The 24,598-nt window shown below is 44.2% G+C and overlaps 1 protein-coding gene across 2 annotated transcripts in view; it reads right to left on the bottom strand.

The window, feature by feature from the left end:
* Positions 1-24,598, bottom strand: part of INSC (INSC spindle orientation adaptor protein) — a 137,786-nt gene that overhangs the window by 108,994 nt on the left and 4,194 nt on the right. Inside the window, exon 1 of one of the 2 annotated variants that reach the window (XM_032640500.1) lies at positions 23,046-23,181. The exons of the other annotated variant lie outside the window; for it this stretch is intronic. Coding sequence (XP_032496391.1) covers positions 23,046-23,141 — 96 coding nt within the window. The 5' untranslated portion in view covers positions 23,142-23,181. Of the gene's footprint in view, positions 1-23,045; positions 23,182-24,598 lie in introns of those variants that run through there. 2 annotated transcript variants of the gene reach the window in all.

The raw sequence follows: 24,598 nt of genomic DNA, 5'->3' as shown, positions 1-24,598 counted from the left end.
TAGTGGTCTAGAAGGTCAGAAACCCAATGCAAAGGTGAATGAGAAATAAATCTCCTATTCAAAAGGTGCAAGAAAAGTTGTCTTTCCCAACTTTGATGCTGGGTTAAAGGGAAGTAAAGTCTCTCCTGAGAATTAATGATCACAATATGACCTTCAGAAAGGTTTGTAGCCTGAATTCACATTGTCTATGAAGGGAAAAAACTCCATTAGAGAATTCAGCTTCAAGAAATAAAAGACAGCCTTGGAAACATTTTCAAGGAACAGAGCCTATAAAATATGATCAAGCAGATTGCAGAAAGAACCAGATAGAACTTATATAAATTTAAAATATAATAATTAAAATGAAAAACTCACTGGACAGATTAATCACAGCTAAAGATTGGATTGGTGTATTAAAAAAACAAATCAAATGAAATAATCTGAAATGCAGCCCAGAGAGAGAAAGAGACCAAAAACAGGAGAGAACTAAAGCTAAGGAATAGAAAGTAAATTAGCCTCACAAGTATTTACTCAGATTTCTAAAGGGAGATAAGAGGGAGAACAGGGGGAAAAGTGATATCCCGAAAATAGTGGCTGAAACATTTCTCAAAATTTTTGAAAGACAAAACAACTTTCAAATCCAGAAATCGCAATGACTCCCAAGCAGGAAAAATGCAAAAGATATACACATCCTAGATAACTTGTAAGACTAAAGAGCACAGAAGACAGAGAAGTTTTAAAAGCATCCAAAGGTAAAAAGAGAAACAGAGACAGACAGAGAAAGAGAGAAATTAGATTTACAGGTGACCATTAAATAACAATGATGAAAATCAGGAGAGAGTGGAAAAATATCTGATTACAGAAAATAAGTATCCTAAAATTCTACCCCCAAAGAAACTCTCTTTCAAGAATAAGAAGGAAATAAGTACATTTTCAAACAAGTAAAAATCCCACACCAAAGGAAATTCTAAAGGAATTATTTCAGGCAGAAAGAATGTAATGTCAGAAGGAAGGTTTGAAATATAAGAATGAATGATGAGCAAACTTACGTGTACTATGTGAGTAAATACAAACAAAACTTGACTGTAAGAAACAATAATAATACCTCATTTGTGGGATAAGGAAAGAAAGAGAAATTTCAAATATGTATATGTAAATTCAGAAGGGGATGACTAAAATAAGATAAAGTGTTCTAATTTTCTTTTATTTGGGAGGAGGAAAATAGAAATGTAAATTAACTTTATCCTTATTAGGTTATTATTTATGCTATAATATTTAGGGTAACCAACCAAAAGAATACACATAGAGGTATAGATAGATATTACCCTTCAAATATGTAGATGGGGAAAAAAACAAGTAATAAAAAATTCCAAAAGAGGAAAGAAGTGTGGGGTGGGGGGTGTATCAGTGAATAATAGTAATGACAGTAAGGAGAGAGAAACTAAACTAGCCACTTGTAAGCAAAGATTATAAAGCACGCATTACAGACAGAGAGAGAGAAAGAGAAAAAAAGAGAAAGAGACGGAGGGAGAGAGAGAGAGAGAGAGAGAAGGAAAGAGAGAAAGTGTGTTATGTGCTGGCTACAAGAAATATCCCTAAAACAAAGCACCCAAAACAGCTTGAAGTTAAAGACAACAAATGATACACCATAGAAATATTTACCTAAAGAATTCTGGTGCCAATGTATTCATATGATACAAAACAAAGTTTAAGATAATAAGCATTATAGAGGTAAAGAGATGCACTACATAAAAATAAAAAGTTCAGCCCATTAAGAAGATATAATAATGATGTACATAATCACAATAATACGGATATACAAAGTAAAAACTGATAAAATTTCAAGGAGAAGTGAACGAGTTCAGAGTCACAAATGGAGATTCCAACACAATTCTGTAATTGATTGACAGCTCAAGCCAAAAAATATCAGTAAAGATACAGAAGATTTGAATGTCACAATTAAGTTAGAGTTAATGTTTATGAATAGAACACTGCATTCAACTTATCAGGAATACACATTCTTTTCAAGGATTCATGAGTCATGATTTTTTTTTAATGACTAATGACTGGATCTTAAAGCAAGTTTCAGCAATTTTCAAATGACTGGTATCCTACAGATTGTAATCTCTGCCCCAATATGAAGACCTCCATATGTTTGGATATTTTAAACACACAAATCATAGGTCAAAGGAGAAATTATAACAGAAATTAGAAAATAAACATGAATGCTTATGAAAACACACATATAAAATTCATATAGTATAGGGGCTTCCCTGGTGGTGCAGTGGTTAAGAATCCGCCTGCCAATGCAGGGGATATGGGTTCAACCCCTGGTACAGGAAGATCCCACGTGCCATGGAGCAACTAAGCCCATGCACCACAACTACTGAGCCTGCACTCTACAGCCTGCAAGCCACAACTACTGAGCCCACATGGCACAACTACTGAAGCCCATGCACCTAGAGCTCATGCTCCGCAACAACAGAAGCCAACGCGATGAGAAGCCAATGCACAGCAACGAAGAGTAGCCCCCACTCAACCACAACTAGAGAAAGTCAATGCAGCCAAAAATAAATAAATTTTTTAAAGTACTAAAAAATTAAAAAAAACAAATCATATAGTATACTGATAAGTAAAATTAAGAGCAAAAATTCCATGCTTAAATTAGAAAATATGAAAATTGGAAGAATTCTAACTTCTAACAACATGAGAGATTTTTAAAAGAAGAGAATAATTTCAAAGAAAGTAGCAAGAGAAAAATAGTTAAGATAGAAGCAAACATTCAACAAAACACAACAAAAACATAAAACAAAACATAAACACAAATGAAATGACCAATAGAGTTAGTTTTCAAAAACAAATAAAATAGATGAACTACTGGTAAGATCAGAAAAAAATCAGAAAAAAGAAAGGAAACACAAATAATCAATATTAGCAATAAAAGCGAGTCTATTACTACAAATGCAGCAGAAATAAAAGAATATGATGGATAATATTATATGGACAAGAATATTCTGCAATCTCACTGAAATCATAAATAAACTAGATAAATTCCTACAAAAATACAATTTACCAAAAATGACTCAAGAAGAAATAGATCTATAACTACTGAATAAATTAATCAATAGTTAAAACCCTTCCCTTAAGGAAACCACCAGGCACAGAGAAGTTCACAGATGAGTTTCTATCATTCAAAGGAAAGATAACTCTTCCTTTGTCAAGATCTTCCAGAGAATAAGAATAAAAGAAAACATACTTCATTTTATAAGACTGACATAATTTTGATACTGAAACTAAAGAAAACAAGATAGGTAATCTTTAGGACAACCTCATGTACAGACATAGACAAAAATATAATAAATAAAATATTAGTAAACAGAATCCAGCTATATATATAAAAAGAATAATAAATCATGGCCAAGTTGGGTTTAGCCTAAAAATACATGGCTGCTTTAACATTAGAAAATGATTAATGAAACTCACTACATTAATAAGTAAAAGAAGAAAAACCTTATGACTATCTCAATAGACGGAGAAGAATAATTTTATAAAATTCAACAGCCGTTCATAACAAAACCTTTAGAAAACCAGGAGTAAAAGAGACCTTCTTTAAACTAATTAAAGGGCATCTATTGAGAAAAAAATATACAGGAACAACATATTTAATGTTGAAAGCATTTCCTGTGAGATCAGAAACAAAATTAAAATACCACCTCCCACCAACTTCTATTCATTATTGTATTAAAATCTTAGCTAGTGTAGAAAAAAAGAAAATGTATAAGAATGGAAAGAAACAAAACTGTCATTATTCACAGTTGATATGATTTTTCACAGGGCTTCCGCAACAGCACACAGCCAAGGGGGTGAGTGGAGGCTGAAGTTGGCCTCTGCTGTGACCACTCAGCCACACAGCATACACAGGGCTGGGTCCACCGGACACAGACCTGCAGTTCACATGGCAAACCAAGTCTCCATGGGTCTATGTCTTCCCAGACATGGTATCTTTCCCAAATTCCTATAAAAATGTACCATGAACTAGCAAGTTACCCTCATTACCAATGTGGAAAGACCAAAAGTATCTACAAAGAAATTATTTTAATTCATGAAAAGGCTTAGAAAGGTGGCTAAAAATATATATACAAAAGTCAAGTATAGTCCTAGACACCAGCACAAAACTAAAATGAAATTTAGAAGAGAGGGCATTAACAAAAGCAACAAAGATATATAAGGTATACAAAAATTAATCTTAAAATGTGCAAGTCCCTTATTGAGAAGATGATAAAATAGTGTTAAAAGATATTAAAGAAGGCCAAAATAAATGAAGAGGTATTTCATGTATACAGACAGGAAAATGTCAATTCGCCATAAATTGACCTATAGATTCCATGCAATCCCAATCAAATCCCCACAAGATTCTTTCCTAGCACTTGATGAGTAAACCCAAGATTACTCCTGAAAAAATAAAGAAATTGGGAGGATTTTCCTGCCAGATAGTAAGATTTATTTTCAAACAGTAAATACAATGTGATATTGACCCTGGAATAAACTTAGAGAATTGAATAGCAAGCCCCAAAATAGACCAAAGCAAGTGTGGAAACTTGATTAATGAGAGAGGAGGAGGAAACAGGAGAGACAGAGTGAAAGCATGTATGTACATCCCAAAGCATAAGCAGAAAGTGAATTGGGAGGGGTTGGGGGTGATTCCCACTGTTGCTCCTGCCTGGTATATGAGGGGAGAGCTCCTTCTTGCCCACACTTATTGCCCCTGAGCCTCCCTATTGCCCCAGAGCAAAGACTGAGCTGGTTTGGGCAAGAGAGAAACAGCTACGAGGGTTGCTCTCAGAACCCCCTTCTACAGACAGAAAAGCCCAGCCCATCTTCAGGACAAGCATATGAGAAAGCTTCTGAAAATGAGAAATGGAAGGTTAATTAAGAAGACCCGGTATATGATCCTTTTAATATGCTGTTAAATTCAGTTTGAATAATCAAGTGGGATTTATCCTGAGATGCAAGGAGGGTTCAACATACACATATCAATAAATATAATATACCACATTAATAGGAAAAAGGATAAAAACCATATGTTCCTCTCAATAGATGCAGAAGAAGCATTTGACAAAATCTGACACCCTTTCATGAGAAAAGCTCTCAACAAATTGAGTACAGAAGGTACATACATCAACATAATAAAGGCCAGATACGACAAACTCACAGTTAACATCATATTCAATGGTGAAAGTTTGAAAGTTTTTCTTCTAAGATCAAGAACAAGACAAGGGTGCCCACTGTCACCACTCCTATTCAACGTGGTACTAAAAGTCCTAGCCAGAACAATTAAGCATAACAATTAAGCATAACAATTAACAATAAAAGACATTCAAATCAGAAAGGAGAAGTGAAACTGTCTCTGTTTGCAGATGACATAATCTTACATATAGAAAACCCTGAAGACTCCACCAAAAAGCTGTTAGAACTAATAAATGAATTCAGTAATTTTTTTTTCTTTCAGGATACAAAATCAATATGCAAAAATCAGTTGCATTTTTATACACTAACTACAGACTATTTGAAAAATAAAGAAAACTATCCCATTTACAATAGCATCAAAAAGAATAAATTACTTAGGAATAAATTTAGCCAAAGAAGTGAAATATCTGTACACTGACAACTATAAGACATGGATGAAAGAAACTAAAGAAGACACAAATAAATGGAAGGATAAACCCATGTTCATGGAGGAGAAGAATTAATATTGTTAAAATGTTCATACTACCCAAAGCTGTCTACAGACTCAGTGTAATCCCCATCAAAAATCTAATGGCAAAAAAAAAAAAAAAAAATCTAATGGCATTTTTAACAGAAATTAAAAAAAAATCCTAACATTCATATAACACTTCAAAAGACCCCAAATAGCCAAAGCAATATTGAGAAAGAAGAACAAAGCTGGAAGCATCACCTTTCAGATTTCCAACTATACTACAAAGCTATAGCATCAAAACCATATGGGACTAGCATAAAAACAGACACATAGATCAATGGAAAAGCATCAAGAACCCAGAAATAAACCCCTGCATATATGGTCAACTAATATTTGACAAGGAAGCCAAGAATACTCAAAGGGGAAAAGAGAGTTTCTTCAATAAATGGTACTGGGAAAACTGGATGTTCATATGCAAGAGAATGAAATTGGACCCCTACCTTTTACCACTCACAAAAATTAACTCAAAATGAATTAAAAATTTAAATGTCAGTCCTAAAACTCTAAACCTCCTAGGATTAAAGTCCCTTGACGCTGGTCTTGGCAATGACTTTTTGGATCTGACACCAAAAGCAACAGAAGTAAAACTAAACAAGTGGGACTATATCAAACAAAAAATTTCTGAATAGCAAAAGAAACAATCAACAAAGTGAAAGGCAACCTACAGGAAACTGGGAAAACTATTTGCAAACCATTTAACTGCTAAGGGGTTAATATCCAAAATATATAAGAAGCTCATACAACTCAATAACAAAACAAAACAAAAAACTAATTGAAAAAATGGTCAGAGGGCTTGAATAGACATTTTTCAAAAGAAGACATACAAATGACCAACAACTACATGAAAGGTATATAACGCCAATCATCAGGAAATGCAAATCAAAATCACAATGAGATATCACCTCATACCTGTTAGAATGGTTATTATCAAAAAGACAAGATACAAGCACTGGTGAGGATGTGGAGAAAAGGGAACCACTGTGCATTATTAGTGGAAATGTAAATTGGTGCAGCCACTATGGAAAACAGTATGAAGTTTTCTCAAAAAAATTCAAAATAGAACTACCATGTGATCCAGCAATTCCACTTCTAGGTATGTCTGAAGGAGATGGAATCACTATCTCCAAGAGATATCTGCACCCCTATATTCCTTGCAGCGTTATTCGCCATAGCTAAGACACGGAAACAACCTAAGTGTCCTTCAATGAATGAATGGATAAAGAAAGAAAGAAAAAGAAAAGAAAAAAAAATATATATATATATACACATATATATCACAATGTGATACTATTCAGCCATAAAAAAAGAAGGAAATCCTGCCACTTGTGACAACATAGATAGCCCCTGAAAGCATTATGCAAAGTGTCATATAGAGAAAGACAAACACTGTATAACCTCATTTATATGTAGAGTCTAAAAAAGCTGAACTATAGAAACAGAAAGTAGATTGGTGGTTGCCCGGGGCTGAGGGTTAGGGCATATGGGGAGATACTGATTGAAGGGTACAAATTTTCAGTTATAAGATGAATAATTTCTGGAGAGTTAATGTATGCATGGTGACTATAGTTTACAATACTGTATTGTATATTTGAAAGTTGCTAAGAAAGTATTGAATAGATCTTCAAAGTTTTCACCACATGAATAAAAAGGTAAACGTGTGGTGATAGATGCATAACTAACCCTATTGTGGTAATCACTTCACAATAAATATGTATATCAACTGATCACATTATACACCTTAAACTTATACAATGCTATATGTCAATTACAGCTCAATAAAGCTGGGAGAAAAAGAAAAAAAAAAGAAAAAGAAAGACCTGGGCTTTGCCGGATACCCACCACCCTGCTAAAATAGTCTATGGCAGACAAGAACACAGGATCATCAGTGAGAAAGTTGCTGCAGAGGGCCTGCTTTTTGCCCTGACCTGCGTTTGCATAAGCAGGCAGAGCGGCCAGCACAGCCCCTCACTAGTGTGCCTGGGTTGGGTGGGCTGCCCCAGGCTAAGAACACTTCAGCCTACGTGGTACAGATATGCGGGGGCAGATGCTGTCATCCTGATACTTGTGCCACCTGATGAACACTACAACCCCCATCCCATGCAGTCTTTAGAACTCTCCCTTTCCAAACCCAAAGTGTAGCACAAAAGAACATAAGCCAACAGCCAAGAGACCTGCAGCCTCATCTTAGCTCTGCCAGCAACTAACTTTGTGAACTTCATCAAACTACTTAACCTCTCTGGGCCTCTTTTTTCAAATGCAAACTGGAAATAATATATCTTTGATTACCTGGCACAGTTGTTATAAAGGCTGAAATACAACTAGAAGATTACACTGCCTTGTATCCCTATACAAGCTCATAAAAATAAGAGGGATTTTGTTAGGCAATATGGAAATAAGAGCCTCTTAAAAGAACCAAAGGTGGAATTTCAGGCAAAGTAAAAGAGACCTGGGCGAGGATAGAAATCTCAAAGTTAGGGTCTTAACCAAAATTCCTGTTAGTATTATGTAAGCAAGAAACCTGGAATATTACAGGACAGGTCCTCAGAAACCCTCTTTTCCAACCCTGTGGTTCATGAAAAGGAAACTGAGGTTCAGAGAGGGCAAAAGACTTGCCCAAGTCACAGAGTAAATTTGTAGCTGAACCCAGACTAGAATCCAAGTTCCTTCTTCCCTTCCTCTCAGGTTCTGTCCAAAACCTGGCCTAGTCCACGATGCTACCTTCGAGAGGGTGATGACCCCACACCTGAAGAAAACCCCACTGCCTCCCCCAGGACATTCACTGAGGGATGCCAAACTCAGGACGCTTATTTTCCTGGGTCTACAGGTTCAGTGTGCTGATGCATATAACTCACTCCGCTCTGGAAATCCCTCTGCCAGCGTCATAGTGCAAGACAAAGAGAATGTGTTGACCAAGAGCTTAAGAACCAGTTACTCATCCAGCACAGATGCAGGGGTCTGGGCTGGCAGGAGCTATAGCTTGAATCCCTCTGACTTTTCAGGAAACTGTCTCTAGCTCAGCCGCCCCCCACCCCCCGTAGGATCCTGAATGTGAGGATGGAAGCACATCAAAGGACAATTCCGTCTGAAATCCTGCTGTTAAGTCATAGACTTCTGCATGCTGTGGGGAAAGAACAGGACCTCTTCTTAAAACTGTGGCCTTCAGCTCCTTGAGACAGCAGGGTTGGGCTGAAAAAAAGTGGGTTTGGTGAAATCCCTGGGGGCCCAGCCACAGGCCAGACCAAGCACTGCACTTTCACCCCAAACATGCATCCCAGGTGCCCAGCTAGCGGCTGTGAAACCCCCTGTGGGCTGCTCTCTCAAGCTGGGCAGGGCTCCTCTCTCTTGCAGTGGCCTCAGGCCCAGGACACCCAGCCCTTCTCCACACCTGTCACCTCTCCCTCTTGGCAGGCACCCTTGTGACAGCAGCCCCCACACTCTCTCACATCCACGGTCCCTTTGCCAAGGGCTGTGAGTATAACTGAGGTAGAGATGGTCGCAGGCCAGGCCACATGAGTGTGTGAGGGAGATCCAGAGCCAGGCTCTCCCCTACTCAGAGGCAGCTCCTATCCCACATCTGAGACCAGGCTAACATCAGTCTTGGTCCAGGTCAAGAGAGCATCTGCTCTGTAACAGGCTGATAGAGAAGTTCAGGCTCTGTATCAGATGATAGAGAAGTTGATGAATAAAACAATTTCCTTTTTCTTAGAATTTCCTCTTCCACTGAAAGATATAGATATATATATATATATATAAATGTGTAATTAAATAAGACATAGTAATTCCTCCAAGATGAGTTCAAATAAGATGCTTGACCTTTCTCTGCCACACGTGCTCTATATGGCCTTGGACAATTTATGCCCCTTTTCTGGGCTTCCAATTTCCCATCTGTGAGAGGAGAGGGCTGGATTAGATAAGCTCTCCTCTGAACCTAATGTTCCTACAATCCAAGGACCCCCTTCCCAGAAGCTTCTAAAATAGCCATTTGTGGCCAGAGATGAGACCCAAACTCTTTTCTCCAGCTTGCTCTGCCCTAGAACCCAGGCTGCTCTGTGTTCTTTGCTCAAAGACAGCTTTGAGTTACAGGAGACATCTGGGGTTTGTCCCAGTGATGACCACTCACATTACCTGCTGCTTCTGTCGGCCATTATAGCCCCTACATCACTGTATCCCTGCCCGCTGTGCATCTGGGGCCATCCAGCGTTCCCCCCAACCTCAGGGTCCTTGGTGGTCATAAGGCCAAGCACGCTCATGTAAGGCAATTGTCTTCTTGCTGGCTGCCCAGCCCCCAGCCTATTCTAATATTAGTTTTAGCCGCTTAAAACACAGCTCTCTTTGTGACATGTCGCTGAAAATCTATTATGTCTCCCCAGTGTCCCTCAACTCAGGTCTGAAATCCGTAGCCTGGCACTCATGACTCTCCAGACCCTGTTTCCAGCCTACCCTGCCTCTTTGGGCCTTACTAAACTGTCCTCCCCGACATGTCCCTTATGTTCACGTTTCAAGGCAAGTTCCCTGTTATTCTTCAGGACTGACTTGCTGTCCCCACACATCAAGATTCAGCTTAAACGTGGCCTCCCCCTAGAAGCTTACTCCGAACCCCCAGACCACAGGGCGCCCAGAATCCTGAAGTGCTGACTGCTCTCCCCCCACCCCCGTCTTCACATAGCTTGCCCTTTCACTGCCTCCTGGCCTCTGTTTAAATATCTGCATATCAGAGAGAACCTCTTGACCTGGTATAAATGTACAAGTCCCCTCCTACCCTTGGAACCCCTTTACCGTACTTTATATTTCTCCACAGCACTCATCACCACTTTGCATATATCAACCTGTTTACTATCTTCCCACATCAGAAAGCAATTCTACTCGGGCGTGTGTTTTGCTCACTGCTATATCTTCAGTGCCTAGAACAATGCCTGGCACAGAGTAGGTGCTAAGTAGATCGTTGCTGAATGAATGAGTGAGAGAGGGAATGAGTGAATGAGTCTGTAACTTAGATCCTGGGCAACTTCGGGCACTTTTCCAAGATGCTCTTATCTGATGTGGCTGCCATTGTCCTATGTCTGCTCAGCCCCAACCCTGTCTGATGTCACAGCAGATGGACAGCGCACATTCTGTGGGGCTCTTTGTAAATGACAAACCTCAGAGAACTGAAAGAGCAGTTTCTGGAGGGGCGGGGTCAGGGTTAGTCTACTGCCTGGTTTCTAAATGCCACATTTTAAATCCCACTGTCCTGCCCTCCCCCCAGCCTCTCTGCAAATTCCACAGGGTTAAAAGGGCAATCCTGGTAGAAAACGAAGAAAAAAAAAGTGTCCTCTTCTCCATGGTGGGGCTCATGGGGAGCTGTTGTCTCTCTTTCCCTTCCAAGCCTGAGCCCCAAGTATCTCTGCAGAGCCCAGCTATCTGATCAAGGAGCTTAATTCCTAAGCTCTCATCACCATTGAAAGAGGGGAAGGGACACTAGAAAAGCAGGAGGTGAAATAAGAGGAGCAGTTGGTGTGGTGGCATCTCCCTCTCTTCCTGATAACACCCTGCAAGCACACATGGCCTTCAACCAGTAAAGTGACACCTCCCCACCCTGATGTCTCCTCATCTGGGCTCCTGGGCTGTGAGGACCATATGAAAGAGGGATGAAGGAGAGGGCAGGGAGGGTGACGCATCAGCCTTGAGTCCTGCTACAGATCCAACATAAACTCTTGTTTGTGGATGGATACATGTGGTTGGGAGGGTAAGTGACTGAGTGAAGGTGAAATAGATATTGAACGAATGAGTGAGGAATGCAGGAGTGAGTGAGCTGGAGTGACTACTGGCATCTTTGTAAGGAGAGCTCACTGGGCTTAGTAAGACCCTCTCTGAATTCTCTTTTAGGCCTATATCTAGTGCAGTCTCAGGGGTGGGGAGGAGGTTGGCAATTCCTGACCCATGTGAATCATGCAAGTAACTCTCAAGTTCCAAGGAGCCTTCATAAATGTTTGTTAAATCCTTTGTAGCAGCTAGGGAGCCAGGTCAAACCACCTGGAGGCCCCTCAGATCTCCTGTATCCTCTACAAACCAGAAAGGGGGGTACAGCTCAGGGATGCCATGTGATTTAGCTATCTTCTCCAGGAGCTCCTTAGAATTGCCCAGGAATTAGCTGTCACCTATCACCAGTCCCCTCAAAGCTCTTGAATGACAGTCTAATTTGTTTGCCCAGAAGACGGTAAGATGTTTGGGGGGGCAGACGTGGTTGAGAGGTACCTCAAATGTAACATGTCCTAAAGTGAATTATCTTTCTCCCCAGATCTACTTCTCCCCTAGAATTTTTATTCTACTGAATGGTACCACCAGCTGGTTGCTCAGCTGATAAAACTTCATTCATTCATTCAACAAATATTTGTGACATGTGTCAGTAACATGCTAACTACTAGGATAAAGTAATGAGCAAAACTCATCATCAAATAGGAAAAGTAAACATTAATTATCATGAAAAATTGTAAATAGATGTAAAATCACAACTATGATAAAGCCTTGAAGGGGGACATGGTGTTGTAAAGCCCTGTAAAATGAGATTTGACCTAATCATGGAAGCGACAGCTGAGCTGAGAGCTGAGCTATAAGTAGGAATTCAGTAGGTGAAGACACGAAGGAAGAGTGTTCTAAGCAGAAGAACAGCAAATGCAAAGGCCTGTGGCCTTGCCAACTGACAAGCCCAAGGGACTGAGACAAGGCCAGGAGAGAGGGTGAAGAAAGAAGCTGGGTGAGACGGTGTAGGAGTGGAGGCAGGGGTCAGACAAATTAGACTTTGTAGGCTCATTAAAGAGGTTGATCTTTAGCTTAAGATCAATAGGAAGCAACTGAAGTATTGTTAAGGAGGGAAATGACATGAGTTGTGTTTTTGTTTTTTTTTTTAATAAAAGCTTTTTTTAGGGCTTCCCTGTTGGTGCAGTGGTTGAGAGTCCACCTGCCGATGCAGGGGACATGGGTTCGTGCCCTGTTCCGGGAAGATCCCACACATGCCGCGGAGCGGCTGGGCCCGTGAGCCATGGCCGCTGAGCCGCGTCTGGAGCCTGTGCTCCGCAGCGGGAGAGGCCACAGCAGTGAGAGGCCCGCATACCGCAAAAAATAATAATAAATAAATAAATAATAAATTAAAAAAAGAGCTTCTTTTAAAAAATTAATTTATTATATTTTATTTATTTTTGGCTGTGTTGGGTCTTTGTTGCTGCACTTGGGCTTTCTCTAGCTGTGGCGAGCGGGGGCTACTCTTCGTTGAGGTGCGCAGGTTTCTCATTGTGGTGGCTTCTCTTGTTGCAGAGCCCGGGCTCTAGGTGAACAGGCTTCAGTAGTTGTGGCACACAGGTTCAGTAGTTGTGGCTCGCGGGCTCTAGAGTGCAGACTCAGTAGTTGTGGCACACGGGATTAGCTGCTCCGTGGCATGTGGGATCTTCCCAGACCGGGGCTCAAACCCATGTCCCCTGCATTGGCAGGTGGATTCTTAACCACTACACCACCAGGGAAGCCCCTGAGTTGTGTTTTAAAATACATTTGGCTGCTGTGTGACAACAAATTGGAGGGAGTATAAGTAGACCAGTTAGGAAGTTCTCACAGTAGTCCGATAAGATGAAAATGGTTCCTTGAACTAGAGTGAGACTGGTAGAGACAGAGAGAAGTGACGGACTAGGGAGAGATTTTCAAGACAACACCAACAGACTTGGTGGGGAATTATATATGAGCTTTGAGAGAGAAAGGTGTTGAAGATGATTGCCAGCTCTCTCTGACTTGTGCAGCTGTATAGATGAAGGAGCCATTCAATGAGATCTGAAATACCTGGAGAGGACCACATATGAATAGGACACTGCCAAGCAAGAATGCAGAAATTCCGTTTTGGACACACTCAGCTTGACAGGCCTTGGAGATGTCTATCTCCCTCCTTCGTCTCCCTCACCTTCTGCATTCAACCAGCTACCTGATTCTACTTCCTCTCTTGCCTGTCTTATTTCAGGTCCTTGTAATTATTTCCTAGATAATTGAAAGAATCTCCAGGCTCTCTCTCCTTCCAATCCATCCATTCCACACTGTAGGTCTTTCTAAATATCGCCTCCTCAAACAGTCCCTCCCTCACCACCCATCTAAGCCACCTTATCCCCTCACTCTCTGTCTCAATCACTTGAGTTTTTCTTTCTAAAAACCTGTAATAATTTGTTTTATTTTTTATTGTAGAAATGAATATGGACATATAAGTATATACCCTAGCTCTGTTTGCTAAGAGGGCATAAATGCAATGACACACCAGTAACAGGGAGCACATGTAGCCCCAGGTCTTGGTTTCTAATACCATTCTCCACTAAAAGGATCCAGGTCTCCTTGGAGAAATGACTAATTCCAGGGCTGGGGCAAGGAAAGAACAAAATGAGCCTGGAACATCTTGCTAAAGCAACAGTAACCAAATGCTCAGAGAATCATGGGGAAAAGTCAAAAGAAACAAGAGCCAGACTGAGAACCTCCCACTGATCAAATCTTGTACATTTTGAACATCAAAATAAAATATACAAATTGATTAAACCCATTGAATAAATTAATTAAGAATTTATGAGTTCATAGTAATGAAGGAAGGGAAGAAGGGAGGGAGGGAGGAAGGGAGGAGAGAGATAAAGAGAAAGACAGAAAGAAAGGGAGAAGGGAGAGATCTTTCCTACAGAAAAATGCCAACTAATAAATATAGAAGCAATGATGGATTCAAAAGTATCAATGATGATAAAATTAGTGATTAAACGTTTGATGAGGAATAGGATGTTTACAAAACCTCGAAGTATCTCTCCACAAATTACTTATTGATTACTAAGGGAAAAACAGTAATTTCACAGGAGAAACTGGTGAACATCACCTCAAGCAAGTGACAAAAGCTTCCATCACCAGCACTGGGACAATCCCCACAGCCTGTGCTCTCTGGTATGCTAACCTCACTTCATGCTACTACTGCCCAACATGCATAGCTTGGATCCAGTCATGTAGAACCATCAGATAAACCCAAATGGAGGGGGATATTCAACATAGTAACTGGCCTATACCATTCAAAACACAAAGGTCAAGAAAGATAAAGCAGAGGAATTGCTCTGGATTAAAGAAGACCCAGGAGACATGATAACAAAATGCCATCTGTGGGTTGGACCCTGAATGGGGCAAGGGAGACAGGAGAGCTATAGAGACATTATTGGGACAGAATTGTATTGTAGTAAGAGTATATCATTTTTTTAAGGAAATACACACTTAAGTATTTACGGGCAAAGAGGTACCATGTCTCCAATTTACTCTTAAATTGATCAGAAATATGAATATTTTATATGTATTCATATACATGTATGTATTCATATATACATATGCATGATAAAACCATAAATATATAATTATAATAAAGTATAAATTATACAGATAATTGAAGTATACATAAATAAAAAATAATGTATTTTTTATATTGTTGGAGAGAGAAAGAATGAATAAAAATGAAGTAAATGCAGTGTCTTGTAATCAATTAAGGGATACAGATAAAGAAGGATTTCTTTTATCAGTCTTGCAAATTTTCATTAATTTGAAAACTAAAGGTGACATAAAATTGTTTGTTTTTATGTTTGCTGAATGAATAAGTGAGCCCGTATCCAACCATGACCCTCCCCTGCTTAAAATACCTCAGGGGCTGCCCACAACTGTCATGATAAAAATCAAAACACCTTAGCACAGCCATCAAGGCCTGACACCTGTCGACAACACTTTGTAAAGTCTCCCATCTCTCTCTCATCACTACTGACCAGTACCCTCGCTGCCTCAAGTCCCCCAAGCTTACCCATGAGGCAACATTTCTGTGCCTTAGCATGTGCTGGTCTCTCAGCCTAGAAAGCCCTCCTCTTATCCTCCAGGAATCTTCCTGTTATCTTTCCAGATCCAGACCAGGAATTTTCACCTCTGGTAAGGCCTCACTGATTGCCCCAGTTGGGGGTGACCCTTCCTCTTCTGATACACTAATACCTGCCATGATCATGTCCCACAGACAGGCTTGTCATTGTTTGCTCACAATCCTGTCTCGCCTTGAGGACTGGGATATTCCCGACACCTGTATGCCCAGTGCTCTGCACGGGCCCTAGCACATGACAGGATCTCGGTTAATACTGCAACATGGATACATGAATAATAGTGACTAAACTTTCTGCATCCTCCAAGAGAGCTCCCTGACTTCAGTCTCTTTCACGATCCTCAAAAAATACAGAAGAATAAGGGAAATTAGTTCTTCTAATTTTATGCATGAGGAAAGTGAGGCCCAGAGAGGGTAAGAGAAAACAATGTACCCAGAGGCTGAGCTAGAGCTGGAATCCAGATCTCTTGCCATCAGCCCAGTGTTCTTTCCCAGAAGGTAGGTGGGACAAGAAGGAAGAATATGTCATTTACAGTTGACCTGTTCTGTGCTGGACACTACACTTCAATAAACTTTCCAGTTCTAGCATCACCACTGCATCATAAGGAACCCCTTTTTACAGACGTGGAAACAGGCTCCGAGCCAGATCTGTCTGATGGCAAAGCCCGTGCTCTTTTCTCTGCATATGGACAGTATATGCGGCCCACCTCTGACCCTCTATCAGAGGCAACAATATGGCCTGAGTCAATCGTTCTGTCCCTCGACCATGTCTTTTAAACCAGCACCACACACAGACCCACAAGGCAGCCCACACGCCCAGACAACAGGCTGCATTTCACATGGTTTCCAAACCCAGGATATTTGGTTTGTAAGACAAAACCTCCATTTCTCCAGCAGAAAGTGAACACTATACACAATTACCCAGCCAAACTGCTGACGCTTAGACACTGCCTCACGCCGAACAGGGTCTGGTCTGCCCAGAGACATCCTCAGAGGATCCAGGACTCCCCCAGAGCTTGGCACTGAGGGCACCATGTAGCAGGAAGAGGGGGGACTGGGCTGGCTGAATCACAGTGTCTGGGTGTAGGCTCGGTCCCCAGAGATTGCTCCAAGGAAGAAGTGAAGTCACAGAAGCGCACCCCAAGGGAGTGGTTGGCAGGGAGGGGGCGGGGTTGGCAGGGGTATCCCTGCCCGGCCTGGGAGGTCTTCCCCACCCCACCCCTGCTTCCCACAGAGCAGCCGTCTCCATCTGAGGCTGGAAAGACCAGTGATATTCAGGTCCTAGAGCCAGAGAAGGCAAAGCCCTCAGCTCTTCCCCAGCTGGCCCAAAGGCCTGGACTTCCCTGCTTTCAGGGCCTTTGAACTGGGGAGTGGTCAGTGGACCACAGACCACAGTCTTCACCACAGACTCCAGCGTCAGACAGACCTGGGGTGAAATTGTTGCTGGCTCTGACCTTGGGCTAATCATTTAACCTTGCTGTGCTTCAGTTTCCCTATCTTTAAAATAGCAGCGCCTGTCTCCCAGCGTTGTTCCAGAGGTTTCCTGAAACAAAAGATGCAAAGAGCCTAACAAGGGGGTTGGCCCTTAGCAGACACTAAAAACTGTGAGTAAGCGTGAGTACGCCTTCCCCCACAGAAGTTCTGACTGCCTCACCCAGTGCTCTCTTGTTGGATTTTAAACCTGTTTTCACCTGGTTGAGCTTAAAGTCCAGGGAACACCCAGAATCCTCAGCAGAGATGCAATCAAGTCTTAGTCTTACCTTTTTCTTGAGGTGGCATTTGCCTGGGAAGGTACAAACCCGTCACCCGCACCGACCCACCAGCACACCGCCCAGTGCCAGGCATCTCCTGCGGCCTCAGGCCAACGCTTCCTCCTCCCCTTTGTAACCAAGTGCTTCTGGGAGGATTAATCTTGAACATGGGAAACACCTGCCAGCATCGGGTGACTTAATGCATACTGAGAAGCAAGATCTCAACACAATGCCTGAAAGCCCACCACGAGAGTCCTTGTAAGTAATCTTTAGCGCTAAGCGTTGTCCCCCACTCCTCCCCTTTCCAAATACTAATAGCCTTGGGCAGGTTAAAAGAATCAGTCTTAGAGTAAATTAGTTAGGGGTCTCGCCAACTTTGCAGTGTGGCTAGAGCCCTGTCCTGCATTCAGATGACCCTGGTGACACACATCTCTTGCAGATAAGAGGTGACAAATGACTTTCTGACCACATGGCAGACTTGAGAGCCCCTCATGGGGACAAGGAAAAACTGAGCACTAGCCTATGGCCTCACAGATCCAGGGGAGGGGGCAGAAGGGCCCTTCACGTGTGCCCATGCTCTTCATCCTGAGCTCCGGCTTCAAAGGGCCATCCCTGATCACAGACCATGTGGTCCACATGGTCTGCTCTGAGGGAGGCAGAGCTTAGGTCCAAGAGACACAGACCTCTCAGCAGAGCCCTGAGCCTAGGCGGGGTCACATGAGGAAGGGGTGGCCATAGGGCCAGGGCCAGGCATAGGGCAGGGGTCAAACTCCTTCGGGCACCCAGACACTCATGCTTTTGAGACAGGGAGAAGCTGGCAGCTGAAGCAGTCAGAGGAGGGGACATTTATCAATGCCCCAATTCATTCACAACAATCCCCATTGTCTGAGCCAGCACAGAGATGGGCATTTTCTCCCAGAGCTGCGGGGAAGAAAAGCCCCAAGACATGGTCACAAATCAGAGCCCCAAAATACAGAAGCCAAAATTGAGACATATGGTTTGAAAACCAGATGAAATATTTGAAATTGGAGATGTGCCCCCAAAAATCCATGCAACATGGTTCTCATCCTCAGAGACCAATAGAATGCTTAATTGCTCCTTGTTCATTTATTTATTCTGATCTCTCTCTATGAAGGATGTAGGAGTTTACAGCTAAAGATGGGTATAATATAAAGTTATTAAAGCAGAAATTAAAATTCAAAGCCATGGTTCCAATGAACACGTTTACTAGGATGAAGCAATATGATGAACTAAGTAAGAGCTTCCTGGCAGCCAGAGTAAGAAGGTAAACACACAGGTGATGTCATGAGCTCAGCAGTCACACAGACCTGTAGAAATCCCTTGAGCACTCTAAGCTTCAATTTCCTTGTCAGAGGGGAAAAACTGGGACTATTAACCTAATAAGGTTGCTGTGAAAAGTAAATGAAATAAAGCATGTATTATAGATTCAATACATAGTGGTTGTTATTATTACCATTTTGGGGGTTGTCTGATTTCTCTTCTTTAAATTGGAACTATGTGACCTTAATAGGGTTGTCTTGATGCTCTATGAGTCCTAATTGTTGCTCTGAAATTCCGATTGGTAGGTGTATGTATTTGATGAACTAAAACTGGGGAACCAGCCTGGGATTCACAGTGGGTACCTCATTTTCCAGAGTCTTTTCCTGAGTCTTAAGACGGCTGGGGGCCTCCACAGATAAGAAGGCTAGGGAAGGCACAGAGACTTCCTTCCCTACCACCTTCACTCTGTAAAAGGCTGCCCAGCTGACCACAGCCTGCCCTTATTTAACCATCCTCCCCAAGGGTCAGGTGGAGGACCAGGCCAGGGAAAGGTAGGTTCCAGCAGCCCCTCAGGAAATGCATGAAGCCCATCTGCTCCCCTGCATACTGGAGGAGTTGGTGGGGTGAGAACTCAGACACTCCTTAGACCAAACCATAAACATTTAGAAAGAGAAAGTCAGTGTCATCTTTCTAACTTCCCAACTGAGGAAGCACATTTAGTAAGGGCACCTCATTGAGACCTGTCCACAGGAGAATGGTCAGGATGGGAGAGGTCTAGAAGCCGTAACAGCAGCAGCCAGCTAATATTTGGGGACCTACTCTTCCGGGCACTGTTTCATGTGTCCCCAGTCCCCAAGGGGAGGAGGTCAGGGAGAACAAGATTCTGTCAAAAAAGAGATAACCACTGGAAAGGAGCAAAGCAAAGGCTCTCCCTTTCAGCCTCACCTGCAGATGGGAGACTCAAAACAGGGTTGACTAAAACCAAAAAAGAGAAGAAACCAGCCCAGCTCAACTCACTTCTCCTGCCTGTCAGATGACTGTCTGGGCCCAGCCCACAGAAGGCTCACTGCTTTTCTGCTGCAGGGGGAATCCAGAGAATAAACCAGAGCGTGGAGCAAATTACAGGTGCTGAGCTCTGCCTCAGATCCCAGACTGGCCCTGCTTGCCTTGCCAGACGGTCCTTTTCACTTCTAAAATGGCAAGACTACTCCAAGAGCAGCCTCAGCTCCAGATCAAATGGGACACTCTGAAGGCACTGTATCAACATCTGCCCTGACCCCCCAGCCAAAGCCCCCCGCTTACGGTATTTCCTACTAAAGCCAGTTTCTTAGACTTGTCCAAGGTGCCGCATGTAGGCTAAAGGGGACCGAAAAGGGGGCCTAAAAGGCTGAGAGTGGGTCAAGCCAGGGGTGTTTGTGCATATGCGTTTTGCACACGGAGATACCTGTTGGATATGTGTCACTGTCCTCAGATGTACATACTGAAAGCAGGTGAGTGTTTACACGGCCCTCCTGAGATACAACATGTGCAAGACTGGTGTGGGTGGCGGGAAGGTGTGCACACATGAGCAGCTGTGAGTGTGTGGGTGTAGGTGCCCTGTGTTTGTGGGTGGGCATGGCTGAGTGGTCCTCCCACCTCCTCCTGCAGTGACAGTGGGGCTGTCTCCCCAACCCTGGCCAGTCAGCCAGGCTGGCTCAGACCCCCATTCAGTCCAGTGTTGGCGCTGAACTCCTGCCCCGATCAGAGTCCTGAGAAACCAAAGCCGAGTGACCCACAGAGAAGACATCCCAGCTGGGGACAAGTCGGGTCACCCTAGAAAGTCTGAGTTCAGATAACACTCCTTATCCCCAGCTTCTGTCTTCATCTGCTCACTCACACACATGCAGCCATCGACACACGACCCGCTCAGCCCCATGGAGCCTGCCTACCACACTCACCAATGCATACCCAGCGTACAGACACGGGGCAGCAAGGGCCACACAGACACACGTGCCACCTATGGGCGCACTCCAGGCCCACCTACACAGAAGTTCCCACACACACTGACACACTCACACCCTGGGACATATGCTAGAAAGTTCCCTATGCTCACATACCAGCCCAGACACACGTCCTCCCACTGGCGCTCGCTCCCACTCACAAGCACTCACACTGATACACTTATACCTACTATCTAAATAGTCACAAGCATGCTCTGTCCCGGACCGGGCTGGGCACCGAATCCAGCCTGAGGAGCGCCGCCTACTTACTCCGAGCGAGTGAGAGCGCCTGTGCGCGGCTGCATGCAGCGGCCAGGCCAGCGGCGGCAGGCACAGCTGGGGCTGCAGAGGCTGCGAGCAAGTGACCTGCTCGGTGGCCCAGCCCGAGGGCCGCCGGCTGCCCGCGCCCCACCCCGCTCTGCCCCCGCCCGCCGCTCCCGCCCGCCGCCGCAGGACCTCCGGCAACAGTCCGCTCGCTGCCAAACCTCTGCCCCGCGTCAGCCACCGCTGCCTGCAGTCTCAGCCGGGCTGCGAGGCTCTTTTGGTGCCCCTGGCAGTGCAAACTTTGTGCTCTCGGCTGTGGGGAGCCCTGGAATGGGGACGCGGTCAGGTCTAATTAGAGACCTGGCTCGCACGGGGCCGGGCGGGAGTCACGGCGGGTAAGCACCCCGGACCCTCGGAGCCGTCCCGACCCTGGTGCCCACATGTGCCTCACATGCCAACATCTGGAGAGTAAAGGGAGTGCGTTGGAACTGAAACAAAACAAGGAGGGGTTTGGGTGCGGTTCACACGCTCTGCGGAGGGAGCGCTGAACTTTGAGCAGCCCCCAAACGCCTGGAATGCCACTTGGTTTATTGACCCTCAGGTGCTTCCCTTTGGAACCTAAGTCGCTCACATAAGATCGCTAACCTACCAGAAAGGACAGAGGATGGTTGCAGACACTCGTTTTAACTTGGGGCACATCAAACTTCCGCTCTGCACTTAGTGTCAGATGGCTAAGTCTAGAGAAGAAGGCTGATTCCTACCCCAAAGCTCAGGAACGTCGCATTCCATCCAACCCCCTCCACCCTGCCATGAATCATTCCCCCCCAGGGGCCTGGAGTTCCTCTACCTACTCTGGGGCCACCAAGGAAGGGCAGACCCTAGCCTCCCTTGGGCACTGTTTCCAAATTTGAACCTGCTCATTGGCAGGAAGTTCTCCTTGGCATCTAACCTAAATCCCTCGTGTGCAACTATTGTATGTCAATATGCTCACACTTTGTGTTCAGGGACAGAAAAACCGGTTCTGTCTTCAAGACACAATGATCACTCCAAGGTCCCATCTCAGCCTCTCTTCCTTGACGCTAATACCCGTGTTCCCTTTTTCAGGCCCTGGCTAAAAATGATGATTGATCCCTGGCCCTGGACACATTGCAGCTCCTGACATTAACTCAACTGCCTCAGCTCTCTGGGGACCCCAGACTCTGTAGATGCCCAAGTCATCCTCCTCAGACAAGCCAGCTTTGACTGCAGCCTCCATCCATTGGAGACACCCTGATTCTACTCCCCAGATCCTTGAGAGGGGCTTCAGTTCCTATCTCAGCAAAGGCTGTCTCAGGCCCCGGGGACAGAGCTTGAAGGCCCAGCCATTCACCTGGCTATGCATTAACACTGAAGCCACAGCCTTCCTCAAATGGGCAGTTTCCTGAATCTTTGAGTCCATTTCTGGTAGATCAGGTAGTGTAAAAGAAAAGAAAAAAAAAAAAGGGGGGGGCTTCCCTGGTGGTGCAGTGGTTGAGAGTCCGCGTGCCAATGCAGGGGACACGGGTTCGTGCCCCGGTCCAGGAAGATCCCACATGCCGTGGAGCGGCTGGGCCCGTGAGCCATGGCAGCTGAGCCTGTGGAGCCTGTGCTCTGCAACGGGAGAGGCCACAACAGTGAGAGGCCCGCGTACCGCAAAAAAAAAAAAAAAAAAAAAAAGAGCCTGGACTTTATCCTCAAAGAAACCTAACCTTGCACACTGCCTCTACTACATTCTAGTTATGCGTCCTTGGACAAGTCGCTTAAACTCTCTGAGGCTCAGTTTTCCCATATTTACAATGGGGATCATAATAATCTCTGCCTAGCTCATATGTTGTTGAAAGTATGAGATGAGCTCAGGAATGTAAAAGCACCTGAACAGCTAAGATAGTTTTTAGTATGCTAGAAATGGAATGAGGCTTAGATCATGAACAGGATAAATATTAGCAAAAAACCTCAGAAATATTTCATTCCCAGGTACAAACTCTGGGTCCGAGTTTCAGGTAAGAGAGGAACAGACTTGGTTTTTTAGATGTTCCCTTTGGGACACTTGGTATGTATGTCCCCCACCTGCATTCCCAAACACACACACACACACACACACACACACATACACATCCACGTTCCCAGATACATACAGCACAGCACAGCCTCCTGGGCTCATGTCGGCCCCATAGGCCCCAGCCTCTTATACCCTCGCTGGCCGTCTCTCCATTCCCAGGGGGCCTTCTCATGGCTCCAGTCTTCGCTGCAGCAACTCCAAGTCTCCTTACAGGGGCCCTGGCAGGCAACTCCTCTCTCCTTGCCCATCCTTCTGGGCCATGGCCCCCGCAGGCCTGAGACTCCAGGCAAAGGTGGCAGAGGCCTTCTCCAAGGCAGCTCAGAACTGAGGCTGCGGGGGGAGCTCAGAATTGGAGCATCATCCCCCTCAGCCTCCTCCCCTCCACCAGCCTGGCTTCCCAGTGCTGTCCTGCTTAATTCTTAATGGAAATTCCATCCCCGGCGCCGGCCCTGGCTGCCTCAGGGAGTCCAGGCATGGGCCAACTGCAAACTCCACCCAGAGACAGGAGGCCTGCTTGGCCATATAAACACATACATACATACACACTCAGCAGACAGACATGCCCAGAGTCATTCACAAACTCAGAGAGTCTCACCCAGACACATACCCAGAAGGATAATAAGTATTATAATCACTAGCATTTATTGCATGGTGCTAAGCTTTTTGTAGTTATCAACTTCCCTAATCCTCACGATTACACTAGGTTCGTGGACGTTAGCTATTATCCCTAATTTACACATGGGGAAACTGAGGCACAGGGAGTAATAACTTGCATTAGTAATAATAGCCTAACACGTGAGCACCAGGAACCATGCTCAGGGCCTTATGTGCATTGTTTCATTTTGCCACCATGGTAACATTTTGTAGAAGTTATTTTTATTCCCATTATACAGACAAGGAGAATGGAGGCCAGATGGTTTAAATCATATGCCTGTGGCCTCACAGCTTGTGAGATGAAAGGAGACTCTATATAGATATGTGTGGGAGCCCTCATGAGTGAAAAGGGAGACATACAGGTAAACAGATACATGCAGACTCTCAGGGACACAACCACAAATAGGTCCTTCTACCAAAGGAGAAGCCACAGAAATGGTTCAGAGCTGCAACAGGCAAAGGTCCCCTCTAGCCTGACGCCGTGTTCTTCTTCCCTCCCTTTTGGCCCATCCCAGCTCCACCAACTTCAGGAGTCACTTCAGGAAGGACAAGTTAGACCTAAATGTAGGGCAGATTTCAGGTTTACAGTTCAGTCAGCCAGCCTGAACTACAGTCAACCCACAGCCTCAGCTCCAAATCTAGTTTGCCCAGCACACCGCACATGGTCACCGGAAGAAGTCTCAGGTGCTCTCTTCTGAAGGGATCATAAATGAACCTCATGCAGGTAGCACCTCAAAGACTCTGGCACTGTCAGGAGCTGGCCAAGGAGGGCTCCTGGTCCCCAGCCCAGATGAGGCTGCACAGGACCCACAGGACAAGGCATGGCACCAGAGCCCAGGCCTCGGGCAGAACAGAGCATGGGCTGCCCGAGGGAGCTGGTGCCAGCTCCAGTCTTGCAGAGAAGTGGCAAGACTTTGGTGGGAGGAGGGTGGGCACAGGAGGGGCAGGGCTATGATATAGGACAAGTCGCAAAGT

This window comes from Phocoena sinus, chromosome 8 (assembly GCF_008692025.1).
Source record: "Phocoena sinus isolate mPhoSin1 chromosome 8, mPhoSin1.pri, whole genome shotgun sequence".
In the NCBI taxonomy this organism is placed as follows: Eukaryota; Metazoa; Chordata; class Mammalia; order Artiodactyla; family Phocoenidae; genus Phocoena; species Phocoena sinus.
The sequence above is the reverse complement of the archived record's forward strand: the minus strand, read 5'-3'. Positions and strand labels throughout refer to the sequence as shown.